At 39.1% G+C, this 18,882-nt stretch overlaps 1 protein-coding gene across 4 annotated transcripts in view; it reads right to left on the minus strand.

Moving 5' to 3' along the window:
- TRPS1 (transcriptional repressor GATA binding 1) overlaps positions 1-18,882 on the minus strand; it is a 233,423-nt gene that overhangs the window by 151,837 nt on the left and 62,704 nt on the right. For all 4 annotated transcript variants that reach the window (XM_037048427.1, XM_037048424.1, XM_037048425.1 and 1 more), the window contains one exon: positions 9,243-9,846. In XM_037048427.1, coding sequence (XP_036904322.1) covers positions 9,243-9,846 — 604 coding nt within the window. The remainder of the gene's footprint in view (positions 1-9,242; positions 9,847-18,882) is intronic.

Genomic DNA, 18,882 nt, shown 5'->3' on the forward strand with positions numbered 1-18,882 from the left:
AATCAGCCAGCACATTTTAACTTGTAAACTCCTGACATTAAAAAGACCTAGATAAACGAAACACTTGTATCACCTAACCCATGGCCAGCGTTGCTTCCATTGTGCTATGCTTTGCAAAACACATAGGTTTCTAAAAAGTTTCAAGTACGAATACATAAAAGCTTTTTCATTTTTTAACGTATGTACTAGAAAAGAAATTTTAAAAGTTCCATACTTAGTGTCTTTTTCTTTTGAAACAGAATAAACTATGGGAGACATCCTTTAAAAAATCAAAAAATAATTAATAACTATTTTTAAGTTAAATGAATAACTTTCTCAAATGTAATATTTGGAAATTTCTAGATTCCCATATATAAATGCCTGACTTAAAACTTGCATATGTGAATTACATCATAAAAGGTTTTGATAAATGGTCTTCATTGGTTAAGAATGGCCTGCGACTATGTACTTCCAGCTCATAACAAGCAGACATTCAAGGTTGATCGGAAAAGTATTCTTTCTCAGTCCTTTTAATACTTTATTAATAATAAGGAATATTCTGACATCCAGAAACTCCTTGAAAAGGAAACAAACTTTTTCACAGAATCAATATAAATATTTCAGCATCAAATAAAAATAAAGATCCTTAAATTTCATACTGTAAAAAAAAAGTGATTTTATCTTACAGCCCCACAAAGTCCACACCATTACCCACCAGATCCAACATACACCTAAGGCAAAAGCTTTAAAACTGGGTTGAGAGTCTGTGAAGGTTACCAAGAACATTGTCCACAGAGGCTGGATGAAAATAAGAAAGAAAGAGAAATCTTTCCCCTAAAAAAGGCAAGCCTAGCTGAATTGGTTGCTTCCTCTTAAGACATATGACCCTGGTCTCCTTAGGAAAATGGGTCCTGCTTGAACGTAAGCATCTCTACAAAATAAATGATGCTGCCCACGGAGTATAAGGTAAGCTTATCACTATATGCCTGACTATTGGACATTTGTTATATCCCTTTTACGTGAAAAAATAGCTCTTAAAAATGATCATTTGCTTTTTCTTTCATTATCTGCATTCATGATTAAATAAATCAATTTATAGTTTAACCGTTCACCCTTAATTAAATATCCTAGGACATCATCCTTTCGGCATAATTTATGAGCTGATTTTTTTCTATCTGAAAAGTGACCCTGTTAGATGGCAGTGACTGGGGACCCTGAACACCATTTGTTATTAGTCATGGATTCTCTCACTGAGATAACTGAAATTATAAGAAATTTTCCTAACAAAATGATAAAAAAATTAATACAGGGAGGTCCATCAAAGTTTTTCTTTACAACTAGAAATTGGAAGTCACCTAAAGGTTCATCAACAGGGGATTTGTTAGCCGTATTATGATGAAGACATTTCATGGCAGTGGCCTTAAACCCAGTCCCATGAGTTGTATTTGCTGATAGGAAACTATATTCAGGATATATTGTGAGTGAGAATGATTATAAGAGAGTGAAGCCCATTGTCCTGTTCTTAAGTAGAATATGTATTCGAATACATGTAGAATCAATTAGACACCAAAATATGAGTAGAAAAATATTTGTGGGTTAGAATTTACGATTGGTTTTCATTTTTTTCATCGTTCTACATTATCTACCTCTTCTTCGATAAGCATGTGTCACGTTCGTAATTTTCAAAAAGCGATTTTTCTGTTTTGTACATAAAACACAAAGAAAGTATATGTTGAGCTACAATCAATTATTCTCCAACTGCAGAAAGCCACCCACACAATAATTAGCAAATCATGCAGAGTCAAAGAGCCCATGTCTCTTCAGAGCATGGGCACCAGGGCCACATCGCCAGCGTCAGAACTGCCCCTGCGCCACCGTGTACAGCGTGACCCCAGGTAAATTACCTCGGCTCTCTGACTCAGTTTCCTCCTCTACATAAGAGAGATAGTAACAGCTTCAACCGCAAAGGATTTTGGTAAGGATGGAAGGAGGTTAAGTCAATAATTAGGTAATGAAAAGGCAGTAGACATTTAATCCTAGAAGCTGAAATGCCACATTACTTGGCAATCCATGATAAATATCCATGCATTTGAACCAAATACTTTATTTTTGAATGCTTGTGTACATTTGAATGCAATTGTTCTAAAGTAGTTTTGCCCGGTTTTGTCTTCCTCATCGAGAAGTTAAATTGGACAGCTACCAGGTATTCTGGTGCTGCCCAATATATTAACAGGTAAACTCAGAAAGTTAATTCCTTGAGAACAGGTTATTTTATGGGGTATGGGTCTACCAAGAGATTTTTCATTATTTAGTATAAGTCTTAAATACCAAATTGTAAACAAAATATAACACGATGAGCAAATACAACTCAATAAATCACACTGCCATGGATCTTATCACTTTCTGAAACAAAGGATTGTTACCAAAAATCTATTTTAAAAATATTTCCATTTGTATCCAAATTCTCATAAAATTTTGACTAATAATCACCACTTATCTTTTTTAAATGTGAGGAGAGTTATAAGCATATTTTGCCTTTTAAAAATCTATCAATGTATCCTTAGCTTTTCCTGGTTGATATTACAGAATAGCAAGTTTCCAGGGTATAAAGGGGTTCATCCCTCTCATAACTAATAGGCCCAAATTAAATCTCATAAATTGAAAAACCATGTTTTATAAAAGGCATGTGAATGTGTAAAATTGTGTGTGAGAGCCATCATATCAGTCTGACATGAGTAATCATTACAAATAGTGAACTTACCCAACATACATGTCCTGTACTTACAAAACAAAGATTCCTTAGCCTTACTCTTAATCACTGATAATGGGGAAAAATCAATGCCATAACACATAAAGTGTTCTGGATTTTTCCCCCAAATAAAGCCATATTCCAGTTTCTATGTTATTTGTAAATTATAGCTCATTGTAAACACCTGTAAAATGAGAATATCCCTTTGCCAAAAGGAAGCAAGTTCTTAAAACCTCAGTGAAACTCTTTGCATCTCCTGAACTAATAGCCCTACTAGATACGGCAGTGTCCAGCTGGCCAAGCTGCCCGGAGTTAACTGGTAGACAGGCCATTCTGGTCATCAGTGTCCTTTTCTGTAAATACTTAATAAAAGCTCTCTCACAGAAGCAAAGGGAAGGGAGGATACAAGAATATGACAACGAAAAGAGTATTTACTTTTGGGGGGAGGGAGGAAGTAACAAAACTCCAAGGCAAAAATGTTCCTGGCATTTCAGGTGATCAAGAGTTCTATTAAATCGACCCATCAGATGGGGCTTTGCCAGAAAACACTAGACTGACTAAAGGCTGGGAGCCTCGCAGCTGACACACTTTCGAATCACGCTGCATCTGCACTGCGCAAGGCTGGACCATCTTCTACATCACTCTGTACTTCCAACATCTAAGGACGCTCAACAATGGCTTCCTTTCGGGGCCCTGGTATCTCCTGACTCATGAAGTCTGTGAAAAAAGGAAGCCAAGCACAAGATAGCTATACAGGAAATAATTAACAGATAGTGTACTGACGGATACCATTTCACAGTGACTACCAACTCACAGCCCAGTTCACACCAGATTCACATCTGCTTCCCCTGCCTTAAAACCTGGGGGAGCGGAACCACGCCAGACTTCACAAAAAGCCTAGTGTTACAACAACGAAAAAGAAATGCTTTTAAAAAATACTTGGGCCCATGGAGCTGACTTATAAAAAAGAAATTAGAATAATAGGAAACCCTACTGGGCAAACCTCTAAGACCAAATATATATATGTGTCAGATTAGTTTTGGTTGTGATCTACTGTCAAAAGTGGTAGGCCAATCTAAAAAAAACTGAATAACCAAGAAAAAGAAAACAAGCTAACTAAATGTTATTTAGTAGAAACAACTAAAATGATCATGTCCATTATGACATATAACTAACTCAATGAATGAACTGTACTTTTAAAGTAAATCTGTAATATATTCAAAATGCAATCATGCATTTTGAGGCAAAAAATGCCCCTAAGAGGCAACAACAGAAATGCATCTATTCAATACACATTACAGAAGCACAGAGATGTAGAAGGATTGTCAAACTCTGGGTACAGTTAATGGTTCGTAACACTTTATGTTTGGGCAAATCAAATATCAATGGCTACCTAAAACAAAAATTGATCAACATGGCCTAAACGTTACTGTTTCAAGAGCAATGAATAGGAAGAGGTATGCTTCTGGTTTTTCCCGAGTACGGGCTGTCCTCTATTGCTTACATGTGTAAAAAATTCAAACAGAGTCAGGAAAACGGTTATGCGCATAACCATGGTAATAAGTCAATCCTACCCACGTGATAACTAAAGACTGCTTTCATTTTCACAAAACATGAAGCAGAACAGTATCAGACTTCTCGCTTGGGACCGTTTTTAGTTTAAAACAAGTTCCTGCAGTCCATCAGTGGTTGTGAAGGCATTCGACGCTGCTGCTTGTTTGAACGTCTGTTTGGCTGCCAACGGACTGTCCCCAAAAGAACATTTTTGCATCTCAATAGACTGTCCGGTATCAACAATCTTTAAACGATAAATTTAACGCCGGTGAAGAAAAGGGGAAATAATATCAACTTTGTGCTGTCTCGGTATCACCTTAACCAAATGAACAATAATCATACTACTTTGCCCTTATCTAGAAACCTGCATCTGGCGATCTCCAATGGCCTGGCAAGCATTAATTAAGCAAGCTGCACCGCACGGCTGTGAGTACCACCAGGCATAGGATCCTCTCTGAGAGAGATGAACAGACATTCGTGCAGGCCCGTCCTTTGACAGTCAGCTTGGAACTCGACTCCCAGAACTTGGAACCCAGTGCCCACAGCCCATGGCGGAACACCTCTGCCCAAGCCAAGTGCCGCAAAATGTGCATCTTGAGATGGACAAACTTCCCTGAATACACTTGCACTGGGAACTCAGCCTCCCAAAGACTTATTTTTCCCCTAGATGCATGAAGGGAGTGGACTGATACCTGCTGGATCTTGCACCTGGGGAAGAATTTACCTATGACATTCTGTTCTGCCGAGTGATGCGGAGACATTTACCTGAATGCTGATTTGCTGTTAACCACAGAAACTATATATTGATCAACTAATCTTAATGGTACTTTCATGTTTCGTTAACAAGTAAAAATGCATTTGATACTAACAAAATCTTTGTGCAATATGACAAGTTTTGTTTCTATTAGTGTGGTTATCAGTTAAAAGGCAAAGTTTTCTATGCTAGAAAAGTCAATTGCAAAGAACAAAGCTTAGGATTTCTTATCCAGGAAATAAGATGAATACAGTTGTATCTAAATAAGAGTCAATCCACTAAAAAAATACCTTTGTGTAAATATACACAATAGAAGAAAAGGATCAGAAATGGACACACAAGTGTACTGAGTTCTGTTTACTGCATTGTTGGCTTAAAATGGGAAAGAAACATCTATTTGAATGTATAAAGCCAATTAACTTCTGCTTTTAACACAGGCAATATTAAATACGTTAACTGCTTCTCAGATACAAATTTTAAGTTTAAATGAAAACACTGCATTTTGAAAACACTTCCAGGAGCTTTCCTGTTTTCTAAGATCTACTTTAGATGTTTTAAGAGTAGCAATTAAAGTTTTCATTTAAACATGGATTATTTTCCAGCAAAGGGTCTAAAGGCTTTAACAGTTCTTCCTACTCTCAAAAGAAACAAAACAACTTTGTAGAGACATCGTGTGATGGATACACAACAAAAATCGAGTTTTCATAAAGCAATTCACAAGACAAAGCTGATGCTCACACACCCCCGTCACTCAGAGCACAATGAATGCTCAACCCGAGTCACACACCCAATTTCAAACTTTTGTAAGGAGACCAATTCCACACTGTTTACAAAAAATATAACCTTCACTAGATTAAATGTACATAAACGATCTGCTATTGCACAAACAAATTAAGCCAAACACTGACCGATACAAAAAAAAGAAATGAAAAAACTGAGAATATTTTGAAACTTTAGCTTTTGTGTCTGATTCTTGTATTTCCTTCCTCACTCTGAGAACAGCAAAATTGCATAACTAAAACCAGTTAAAACCATGTATCAGAACATCAATGTTCTAAAAGCAACATAATTATGTGCTTTGTGGTAGGACCCTAACTGCATTCAGCCTTCTCTTTAAAAATGTGTCCATTGCTTACCAGCACGTGCTGAAATGCTTTACATTAATATTTTACTGCTGCACAGGTTTTTTATAATAATTCATGATACACCCTCTAGAGTAGTCAAAGATGACAGTCAAATTTTTACTTTTAGTATTAGAAAATGGAGGTACAAAAATGAATTTATAAATATATTTGTTCTAATAATGCCATATTGTATGCACTATTTAGGTTAAAAAAAAATCACTTTTAGCCCTGGCTGGTGTAGCTCACTGGATCGAGCACAGGCCTGTGAAGCAAAGGGTCGCCAGTTCGATTCCAGTCAGGGCACATGCCTGGGTTGCAGGCCAGGTCCCCAGTAGGGGACACATGAGAGGCAACCAGACATCGATGTTTCTCTCCCACTCTTTCTCCTTCCCTTCCCTTCTCTCTAAAAAAAAATAAATGCAATATTTAAAAAAATAAAAATAAATAATTTCCTTTCTAAAAAAAATCACTTTAAAAACCTATTTTCCATTTCTTAAATGGCTTACTATTTCTCAATACCATGCCATACTGCAAGGTAATTTCAAGTTCCACTCTACCATTTAAACCCAAATACGAGTATCACGTTCTATAGGCCTGTATTTACACAGATCACTGTATATTAATTCAAAAATGTGCACAAGATTTTGTGCATATTTCAATTGTGCACGTATACATTTTCACAGGACACCCTCACTGACTTCTCCCATCACAAATTAAAGCCTACCATTTTCCCTTAGTAAATATGGGGGTGATGCTCTGCTGGGTTTTCCCCGACTGATAGCTGAGGGATGAAATGAAAAGCCTGTGATAACTTAGGAACACCAATTTCTATCCCCAGAGTAAAGTTCCTGTCAAATTCAGAATGGGCTCTGCTGTTTAACTCTCTTCAGTGTTCTAAAGAGTTGATATAAGCTGAGGTACGGTAAAATTAAGTTTTTCAGTTTGGCTAATACACCAAATATTTCACAATAAATTAAATTAACTCTACTTCCTATTCCAAATAGCCAATAATTGGTGATGTCCCAAACCTCTATTCAAAGACAAAGAACATGTAAAACTGAAGAACTCAGTCACAGAAAAATGACCCAAGACTCTTTAAAATATATATTTATCATTTATGTGCATTTGATTTTGTCAGCTCTCCTAATTTAGCAGATGAGAGCCTTGCAGGATCACACACCTTCCAGTTAGGAATTTGCCTACTCATTGCACTGCAGAACCCCGTCCAGCCTCCCACCAAGGAGTTCCTACCTCAGCAGCTAATGTGGGGGAACTGAAAAAAAAAAAAAACAGTTACAATGATGCAACAGAAACTTGAAGTCAGGGAATTAGGGAAGTGGAGGAATTGAGAAAAACAATTTTTAAAGACAGTATTATCATCGTCTGCTTGCTTAAAAAATGTAACTGTCATGCTCAGGTCTTAGCCTTCACTGATGAATTGATTATTCATAATTACAAATTCTCAGTGCCTACAAATCGTGGCAGAAAAGGAAATATTCCAGAAACAGTCTAAAAGAGTCAAACAATTTGGTATCCAATGAAGATGTCAGGGATGAAAACAATTTCTAGTGGGAAAAGCAAGCCTGGGGAGCCCCAAGGATAGCTTTGTGAAGTGCCATGCTCTCAAAATACAGTATGAAATTTAAAAACCTAAGACTTCTCCTTCCTGCCTTATAACCAGAAAACATCAGAGCCACTTGAGGCCAGAAGAACCCTGATGTGCCAGAAAAAAAGCCTGCATTTGCCATTATAAAAATGCTGCTCCCTATACATTTATCTAAAGAAGCTCCTGAACTGAATCCCCTCTTGAAGGCCACAGGAACTATTTTTCTTCTTTTCCAAGTTCCTTACAATAAACTGGCTCTTTCCCTGCCGAAGTCTCAGTGTACAGGGGGCATCATCTCTTCTGCGTTCAAGCCCTTCCGGCAGCTCCAGGGCATGACTGCAGACAAGAAAGGTAACAGCTTTTACAATTAACTGTGCACCTCCGAGGGGTGTTTCCCAGCTCCACTAGAGAATACCTGAGAAGCACGGATAGGCTGCAGAGAATTGGCAGGAAATGAGAGCAGAGCAGAGCAGCCAGGCAGACATTGGAAAGAACAATTTTTCTCCCCAGCATACATCCAGAGAGAACCAGTGGTCTCCAAGCTGCAGGTCAAAGAACCAGGCTACGGAACTGCATTTCCTAACCGGCTCTTTTGTTACGGTTAGCTGGTTTCTGATCTGACTTGAGGTGCAGGAACAAGGCTTCAAAATCACCCAGAAGCTCCAAACTCCGTCTCAGAGTCAGAGTGAAATGTTGAAGCGGTGATGCCTTTAGGCAAAAAGCAAGCTTGGCTTATTGGGAGCTTATGAATTTTCAAAATCGAAAAATTTTTGACAATGGCTGAGTCTGCAGGAAGAGAGCAATCAACTGGGGATCTTACGCAGAGGTTTGCTTTGCTTTTTCCACGTGGGACTACATCTTCCTACCTTACAGAGCCCAATGGTATATAAAACGCACAGTTCTCTTCCCTGAATGTTCGTTCTCACACCATTCACACTTACATGTACTCATTTTCCCCTCTTCTTGGCAACTAACAACAACGAGCATTGTCACTGGCACACAATTACACTGGGGGTTTTAAAGAAGGTCACATTTCCGTATTTACATTTCACCGAGGGCCGTGCATTCTTAGTGATTTAAGTCCCTGCTAAGTTTTCTGTTCACCACACAGGATGTCACACCACCTTCGCATGTAAAAGTCATCTAGTTATTTAATGTGACAGATGTGCATCCTTCTGCGACTATGAGCCTCTCTCCTCCAAACGTGGCCTCGTCTTGTCACATAATCCCCAGGAATGAGTAAGCAGCATTCAACTTGAGCTCAGAGCAGTGACAAACAGGTGACTCGCCCACCACTGTATTGAGTACATGTGCAGGACACAAACTCACGTGAGCTACTTTCCCCCAACTGATACAGATCATTTTCTTATCCTTGGTGAGATAAGATACTCAATCTAGAGAACCTGTGTTGTCCCCCGCCCCCCACTGTTCTCCCTTCAAGGTAGAAGAATTATTAAAAAAATTAAACCTTCCTACCCGTAACAGGGACTGGGACTCATCCTTGGACTTGCTCTCTCCAGACGCAGGGTACTGCGGGGTGATGGCCCCGGACTTCTCTCCGCCGCCTGGCACCCCCTGCAGGAACGCCTTGGTCTCCACCGCCAAGCCGTAGAGGGGGCGTGCCAGGTGGGCAGCCTCCACGTTGGGGCTGTCCCTCAGCGCCTTCGTCTGCTCCTGGCTGCCCGCCACGTGCGTCAGAAGCCCCAGGCTTGCCTGAGTGAAGGATGGACTGCCCCGCAGGATGTCTGTCCCTTTCCAAGTCATGCTGCGAAGGTCATCGCTTGGACTCTCAGCCCAAACTTTTTCTTTTAGCCCGTCCTTATCGTCGAGCTTCTCCCTCTTCACCACACCCTCGGACACCGGGTCTCCCATTTTAGAGTCTGGATTGAGCAGACTGTACACCTTGACGTCGATTTTGGGCTCCTCCTTGATGGTGGACGCGGCCTGGGCGTCCTCTTCGCCGTTGGCTGTAGTGATGTCCTGCTCCTGGCAGTGAACAGTGTTGAAGTGGTCCAGTAGTGACTGAGTGTCGGCAGCTGTGAAGCAGCATTGACGGCATTTGTAGCAGCTGTGTGCTCTCCTGGAGAAAGAGAAACCAGTCATGGCAAATCGAGCATTTGGAGTGGCTTTAAAAAAAGACTCTCTTTAAGCACCTGAATTTTATCTCATGTAATGTAATAGGTAGAAGAGAATACAATATTCTCCACCTCCAGAAATTGGAAGGTAATCAACCGGCATTTTCAGTTCTGTACAAAGAGTGTGACACTCCCTTCTGTCACATGAGCAATAGCAGGTACACACACACGTATGTGCACACAGTCCAGCCAACTCACACTGAAAACTGGTGGGTTTATTTTTACAATTAGATGGCCTGCTCTGTTCATTTATTTCACTGTGACTGGAGAGTCACTGATTCTACATCATTTAAGCAGGTTACATCATATACATCATATACTGTTATACCTGTTTTCATCAACAGACTCTTCACTGTCAATTTAAAGTAAATGGGAGATTTTTTTCACTACAAATAGACCCATATTTCTGATGCTGGAGTGCTCTTTGTACAGCTTTTATATATTAAAGTAAGTCCTACCTACCTGATCACAACATTCTTTTCTATCATAAAACCTAAATCCATTTAGTCAATGGCATATATAATCTACTAAATAAGATGTATTAGAAGCTCAAGATTTTCCTGAACAAATTCAATCTGTAGAAACATATGAACATTCGACAAACTGGGTGTCTGTCGGGTGTCAAGAAGCCTGACAGGTGCTGTACAGATAAACTCATTAAAGGAGTGTGTGTGTGTGTGAATCTGTGTTTATGGGTGTGTTGTTCTTTTAAGAGGCAGAGAACAAGATCTTATTGTTACATTTTACAGCAGCTTCTGCTGTTAAAGACAGAGCAGTAACTGTTAAAATAGGACAAGTGTCTGATAAACAAAAGACAACAAAAGCACTGTACCCTAAAAGGCCTTCCTGAAAGGTAGGCAATGACTTGGAATGAGGCATCCTTTCTTTAACTGGAAGCCTGCTCTCTAAAAAAACATGCTGGCCACTCCCCTGATACATCATGGTAGGAGTTACCAACATAAAGTAACAAAGTGAGTTTTAAGAGCTATTATTTAAAGCCACGGCAAAATGCGTATTCACATATGCAACTGTAGTTACTCATCACGGTATTACTTCTCCAGGTACTGGGTATGCGTTGGCGTATAAAAGTCACATAGTCCTTGGCCAGAAAGACTGAGCAGTGTAGCAGTTTACTGCTTAATGTTCAAGCTCCACTCTCTTCTTATTAGTGGTAGTCACACCCAGAATCTTAAGATTCTAAATAACACAGACAGAAGGGGCATCACCTGTTTACTCAAGTCTGGGGAGGTAGGCATGTCTCTTGAGCGTGTTCATTAGGGTGGTTTAGGGCCAGTATATCTAGTAATAGATTTAAGTAATTACGATCATGTGCCTTCAATATCTACTTATGGTGTAATCTAGAAAGATCCATCCCTTCGCCAAATAATAAAAATAAAATTAGCCAACGCTTACCCATTACTGGACAGGCACTTCCTCCTATAGATACAAGTTCCCAGGGCCCCTGCCCAGGTAATAAATTCATCACAAAGTATCACACGCTGAGACATTGTGTCTGGGGCTTCTGGGCTTTCTAGTTTCAAGTTCCTGTCCCAACGTGCATCTCCCTGACTCCTGGCAGGCCTCAACAAGAGCTGTTCTGCCCTGCTCTGCCCTGCTCTGCCCTGCTCTGTCCCTCAGAGGAGCTCTTGGTCTAAGTGACCTGGCCAAACCTCCCACAATGCCCTGGAGAACTGTCAGCATGCAGAGAACGGTGGGGAGTGGGTATAAAGCAAGAAGGAAACAAAAACTGCAGAGGTAAGTTTCCAGGAAGAACGAAGTTCCATGTTGAAAAGGAAAACACATTTTTACCGGAAAGGATATTAAATTAAGCTCCACTCACAAGCCTTTTCTTCCAAAGAGTCCAAAGCTCTCACACAGAGCGTATGATCTCCCAGTCCACTGAAGTGTAAGCGGAGGGACTGTGACTTGCCCTTCGGGTGTGCACCAAGTCATGAATACGGGGGCTTCCACCTCCCAGATTAACGTTCCTTTTCTACCCTCTGCTGCCTCAGTGTTTAACTTTATACAAAAATACATGAAATTACTGACAATACAGAGAACCAAGACATGGAAGATGAATAATGAACAATGAAAACATGAGGCGATGGGAAAGGTCTTCTAACTGATTGAAAAGAAACTGACTGTAGCGATGTTCACAAAAGCACCGTGGGCAACCCTACCACTTAAGTTGTTTCTTAACAACACCCATGCCAAGGCCTCTCTGTTGCCCTATTGAATCAAAATCTGCTGCGCATAACCAGAGAATCTGAATTTTTATTTATTTCTTTTTTAAAAGGATTGTATTTCTTTTTATTTTTAGATAGAGGAAAAGGGAGGGAGAAACAGAGAGGAACATCTTGTGGTTGCCTCTCAAGCACCCCCTACTGAGGACCTGACCCGAAATCCAGGCCTTATCTTGACTGGGAATCAAACCAGTGATCCTTTGCTTCCCAGGCCAGCATTCAAATCCACTGAGCCACACCAGCCAGGGCAGAATCTGAATTTTTAATAATGTCCTCAGGTGACACCAATGCGGAGATCAGTATCTACCTTAGTAGATAGATCATGGCTCTAACAACTCAATGAACACACTCATAAGACATCCTCCAAGCCCCACGCCTTTAATAAAGGCAGGAAGTACCCTCACTACCTTTCCTATTCAGTATCTTAGGAATCTGGGTGTAACTACTGTTGATGAAGAAAATAAGCTTTGATGATTCAGAGTAAACTGCTACACTGCTCAATCTTCAGTCCTTTGAACACCACCAGAGAAAGCAGAAAAGCAATTTGCAACTTAGTATTCTAAAGACCTGAAGGACTTCTTTCTCCCTATAATATCAGTCTTAAATACATGACAGAAACTATAGTTAAAAGACAACATTACTTTATAAGCTTGGAGCAATATAAACTTTTTAATAATCGATGCTACTAACATCTACAGCAATACTTCTCAAATTGTGACATGCATAGGAATCACCTGGGGATCTTGTTAAAATTCAGGTTTTGATTCTGCAAGTCTGGGGTGGGACCCAATATTCGGTATTTCTGACAAGCTCATAGGCGAGGCTGATGGTGTTGGTCCCTGAACTATGCCTTACATAGCAAGAATCGTGAAGCCACGGTCAGGAATAACTTCAACATGGGCATTAGTTAGTTTGGAATGAACTCTTGGTGTATATACTTAGCACCTGGTACAACATCCCCAGATGAATTCTTAATGATGGGCAACATCATTCTCTTGGAAAGCACACACAATATCACCTACCTCTGAGGGCCAACACTAATGTTAAAACTACAAACATGAGATTGTCAAGCATAATCCCAAATGGTAATTCACATTTTTATTTCATTATTTGGGAATCATCTTTCAATATTCTTTAGTGGCAGGCGGTTTTTATATAGTATCCCCAACAATCACACAAAGCATGTATTTTCATCCCTGCTTCCCGGAACAAGAGGCGGAAGCACAGAAATTCACATAAAAAATGTGGAGGGCATGACATAGTACACCTTAACTCTTGCTCAGTGTGAGTCTTTCGTGTATGCTGTTTGGTACTTGGTGCAAGGTAACTAGCTTATTCAGGAATTAATTCCTGAAAGATTTGGGCATATTCTAGGACGTATGTCATCCCCTCAACAGTAACTGAGAAGACCTTCAACATAATGCCATATCCCCAAAGGATGAAAAGAGATGATTGCGATCCCTAGTATAAGAAATATTACTCAAGAATAAGTTTAGTCATTGTGAAACTGGATTAGTTTGGTCCCTCCTCTAACCTATTAAATGCATTTCATTTTATTAGCATCAATATGAAAACCGCAGAGAGGTTCAGGGACTTTTCCTTCTATTTCTCATCCATCAAGCCTTCCCGAATGGCTCAGCTCAAGTGGAAAACTCAGAAGTCCTCTGCGCTACTCTGAAACTGTCTTCCTCTGAGGACTTGTTCCACCGGACTTGTATTCAAGTCCTGTGCATGTCTTACTGTGCAGTTATAATTGCCTTAAGATCAAGATCAAAGCTCGCGCCCAATCCCACCCAGAACATCTGCTCAGTCAGGAATTATCTGCTTAGTCACCAAAGGAGTAAACCTTAGGGGGAGGAGACACTTTTCTCTACCTTCAAGGTTCTTTTGGCTGGTCTGATTAGAAAGTAGACCTGAGGAAGAAAAAATAACCAAACTTAACACACACATAATAGGAACCTGCACCCATGTGAGAGTCAGAAACTGCACATGTAGAAGAGGTCCAGAGACAGAAAAGAGAACATGAGTGCTGAAGACATTCTGAGCTAGGGACGAAGTAAGGAGCCTTGGGGGCTTCAAAGAGCCACTGTAGAATGATAAGAACAGCCGATGTTTAGTGAACAGGAGTTTGTCCTGCCATGGGGACAAGTCAGAGAGGTTCTCTCTAACAATCTCCGATCGTGAGCAAGGCCCTTAATTCAAGTGCTTGCTGGTAGTCAAGGGAGAGGCAGAAGCTTCTCTTGAGCCTGAAACAGAAATTGCCCTTAGCTCAAAATAATCCACCTACCACAGAAGCAGATTTTGGGGTGACCACCTCTGACCTCCACAAACCACCACAGCTCTAAGGGAGTCAGGATGCTGGATTTAGCGGTTGGAGAACCATTACATGGCAGAAAAAAAGCAAGCAGTACAGAGGATATTTTGCAAATGGCATATTTTGAGTGGTCCTCTGAATAACCACTTCATGATCCACAAACTTCTAGAACTCCTGGGTACATCAAGCTAAACTAATTTAAAAGACCCTAAAAATACACGCTTTGCATTGATTTCAATTTTATAGCCTCCTGACAATGAAACAGCAAGCACTTTCCTCATGCCAGCTGAGGGAAAATGATGTTATTCTCTAGGTCTTCCTAGCACAGGGTTGCCACATAAAACCCAGGACACCCAGTTAAACTTGAATTTCAGACAATACACACAAACTATTTAATGTAAGTATGGTCCATGAAATATTTGGGACATACATGTGTAAAATCTCAGTGCATCCCTTACAGTATTTAGACAATGAGGACATGAATCAAAGAAACTGAAAAGAGCTAAATCATCCTCTGCATCCAGAGAAAACTCCATCAAGCCACCTCAAAAAAAAAAAAGTTAAACTGTGCTTCATTCAAGTGAGAAGGGATATTTTATTCCATATCCTGCGGGAGAGAATTTTCATGTGCTATAAAAAGCACTTATTTCAGATCCATTCACATCCTGGTAGTAGCACTTCGTTCATTAGCAGAGATGAGAAGTATTTTCCTAATTCATAAAGGGCTGAGGGGTTCTTTAAATTAAAAAAGTCAGCTAAAAGATGCTACTCTTTTACTTTATTTCTTTATTTCTGTTTTCATAGTAAAGCAGCTCACGTACATGTGAAGTCAACTCTGAGCCAACTCGGAGCAGTGCTTTGTCTCTGTTAAACATTAACTTCCAGAGATTTATGCCATCGCTGAAAGAACTCTCCTGCACCAAACCACTGTATCTCACTCCCAAGAGTTTTAAGCACAGTTTTTCTTCTTCAATGATGAAATGGACATCAAAGTAATTGGATAAATCATAAGTACCAATCAATTAGACTTTGAAAGGTATTTCTTGGTAATTATGGAATCAGATGCCTATAGATAAACTGTCACAGAAGAGTAAATGGGGGTGATTTAATTTAGATATTGTTCAGTAGATCTGACATCTAATAATGATAATCACTTCTGAAACATAGACTTCGTTGCTGTAAAGGTCTACGTACACGCGTGGTACTTGAGAATACTGCCACTGTAGAGTGGTGGAGAGTATACCTCAGGGACAAAAAAAAAGAATTACAAGTGAAGAATCAGCTCAATCAACTCTTAGAAGCTGGAACTGCAACACCCAGACTTCGTGGAGTCCAGAGAAGCAGCCCTCAAGCTGAAATCTAGAAAAAACTGGATTTCTGAATAAAAGTCCAATCTGTCCACTCACTGTTTGCTTTTTAAGCTGAAATAATCTGATTAGTATTTACTCACTTTGAGTAACTGGTTTTTTTAAAGGGGGTTGTAGGCTGATTTCACCTTCAAGCACTAGAAAAAAAATTGCGACTCTGATATCTGAAAAGTGTCACCTCATGAGTCACTTTTGAGAAGAAGATATCCTTAAGAAATGTTCAAGACAGAAAGAGAAGCTTTCCTATAAAATAGGAACTAAGCAAGAGACTGGGACACCACTTACATAAACTGACATGAAATGAAAAGCAAGGCTAAAATTTACCTGATCCAAGACTTGAGAATTGCTCTTGTACAGTCTTCAGGACCATTAAATCTGAATTTCTAATAAATAATACATACAAACAAAGGCAGTGACATTGTGAGTCATTTTTCCTGATGGAGTTCAATACCCTGGGTAACGTTCTCACAGTGGAAATTTGGAACCTGTGCTACTATGTCCATGTCCAGGTTATCACGAGCAGCTCACTTACTAGGTATTGTTTAGAAGAGCATGTCCCGTAACCCACACAGATCCAAATGTGTCTGTCACAGGTGGTGCCCTCGCCCTGCTAGAAACTCCATACTGACACACTGCGGGGTTGGCCGTCACCAATGAGCTCGTCATTGAGGGCTCATCAGAACATCTGTTCTTCAGAGTTCGCAGAGCCCACAGTCCACGGTCTCTAGCTCTCTGAAGACAGATAGTGAGAAGCAGCTACATTCATTTACAGTTACTGTACCCAGTATTATTTCCTTCAACCTGAGTGGTGCATTTTATGTCTAAAAGATTCAAACACTGTTTTAAAAAATTTAAATGCATTCATAAATCTCCAAATGGACAGATGCTTGTCATCACATATACTACCAAAATATACATATATATTTTTTTCACATTCTACCAACAGAACAAGTTGGTAGACAATGATTATATTAATAATTTTTGGTAGTTCTTTATTTACTTTTTAAAAAGATTTTTTATTTATTTATCTCTAGAGGGGAAGGGAAGGAGAGAGGGAGAGAAATATCAATGTATGGTTGCCTCTGGTGTGTCCCCTGCCGGGAACTGGCGGGCAACCCAGGCATGTGCCCTGACTGGGAATCGAACCGTGATCGTGTGGTTCGCAGGCCCGCGCTCAATCCACTGAACTACAGTACCAGCCAGGGCTTGGTAGTTCTTTAGAAAACACCTTTTATTGAATTTACAGGGTTACATGGGTTAATTATATTTTCCATTATAATTCTGTAACACGTCATCTGTACACTGTACCTTATGTTCACCACCGAAAGTCTAGTCTCCTTCCATCACCACTGACCCTCCCCTTACATTCTTCTACCTGCACCTTCAGAATAGCGGAGGCTGAGCATCGACTCACTATTTATTGGACATGTGTGTTGATGAGAACTGATTCCTCATTTGCATTTTAAAAGTGTGTCATCTAATGTTAGTCAAACATACCTGCATTTCATTTATATATATGTTTTATATATATTTATATCTCGGTTTACAAAAAAGTAAAAACTGCAATATAATCACAGAATCATAAAATATGATACTCAATAAATAAGTCACTGTTGCTATATATAGAAATATCTAGTATATGTGTACACACCTCCAGGGTGGGGCACCAGTAGGTTTACAGTTGTTTGTATGGAAATAATACAACAATTAATGAATAAGAAGAAGAAGAAACTGTTTCATGTACTCAAAACTGGAAACCTATTTGTGCCCCACCCTGTGGGTGTGTGTGTGTATGTATGGAGAGAGATGATGTAGAGAGATAAAAATATTTATGGTACAGTTCAATACATGTATAAAATGAAAATGAATGTTATGACATTGATAGGAATACACATATGAATATACATATGAATACATATTGTTTTGTTAGTGTTCAAACTTGCTTAAACATTGTAAAATGGTATCTGGCTGCAAAGAGTCTTCTTCGATTTGTCTTTATTCAGCCAAAATCATGCTTATGTGACTCATCTATCTTGTGTTCAGCTATTATTTACTCAAATTCACTAGTGCAAAATACTACATGAAAACTCTACAAATAGTTTAACTAATTTCTTATGAATAGTTGGGAATATGAGCATCTTACATTGCCACAACTTGCCAGATTCACTTCATATTTATATCTGAGCATTTTTACCTCTTATAATATTTTTTATCTTAATATCTCTGCTTTGTGAGGTTAATAAAGTGGCCTATTTCTTCTAGAGTTGAGTGTCTGCCTTCCATGAGTTCATCTACTTTGACAGTTTTGTTATTGAGTTCTGACTTAATGCACTGAGCCAGAGGATATATATTCTCTGATGTTATTTTTCTGAAATCTGTTATTTTTTTTTTGCTTCATATGTATCAGTTTTTCTAAGTGCTTTATATCTGCTTGAAAAGCATGTTTATTCTCTAATTGTTGAGGGCAGAATTAATATTTTTTATTAAATCAAGATTGTTAACATATTGTTCAAGTCTTTATATTTTGAAAAATTATTTCTGTTCAAGTTTTAATAAGAAGGGTTTTAAAAAATTTCCCACTGTGATATGGTTGGTCATACTTTTACTGTAACTGTGTATCAACTTTTGCTCCATGTACACATTTATTTACATTTATATTTACATTTATCTGAAGAACTAAATATCTTACCATTACATAATGACTCTTCCCTCAATGCTTCCTGTCTTATAGTCTAAACTGTATGACATTAATAAAGTTACCTCAATTTCCCATTGGTTATTATTTGTTCTAATAACTCAGTTCTTTAAAAATGTTTGTTCTAATAAGTCAGTCAATTTTTTTCTTTCAAACTCCATAGCCTTATGTTTCGAGTATGTATCCTGTAAACAGATTATAGTTGAATTTTATTTTTTAGTAAATCTAATATATAGATAGAGAGAGAGAGAGAGAGAGAAACACGGATGTGAGAGAGAAGTATCTACTGGTTGCCTCCAGTACGTGCCCTGATCAGGGATCAAACCCACAACCTATCTTCCATTCACTACATTCGTTTATTC

This window comes from Sturnira hondurensis, unplaced genomic scaffold, assembly GCF_014824575.4.
Source record: "Sturnira hondurensis isolate 20B ecotype Veracruz unplaced genomic scaffold, ASM1482457v3 Scaffold0006413, whole genome shotgun sequence".
NCBI classification, from domain to species: Eukaryota; Metazoa; Chordata; class Mammalia; order Chiroptera; family Phyllostomidae; genus Sturnira; species Sturnira hondurensis.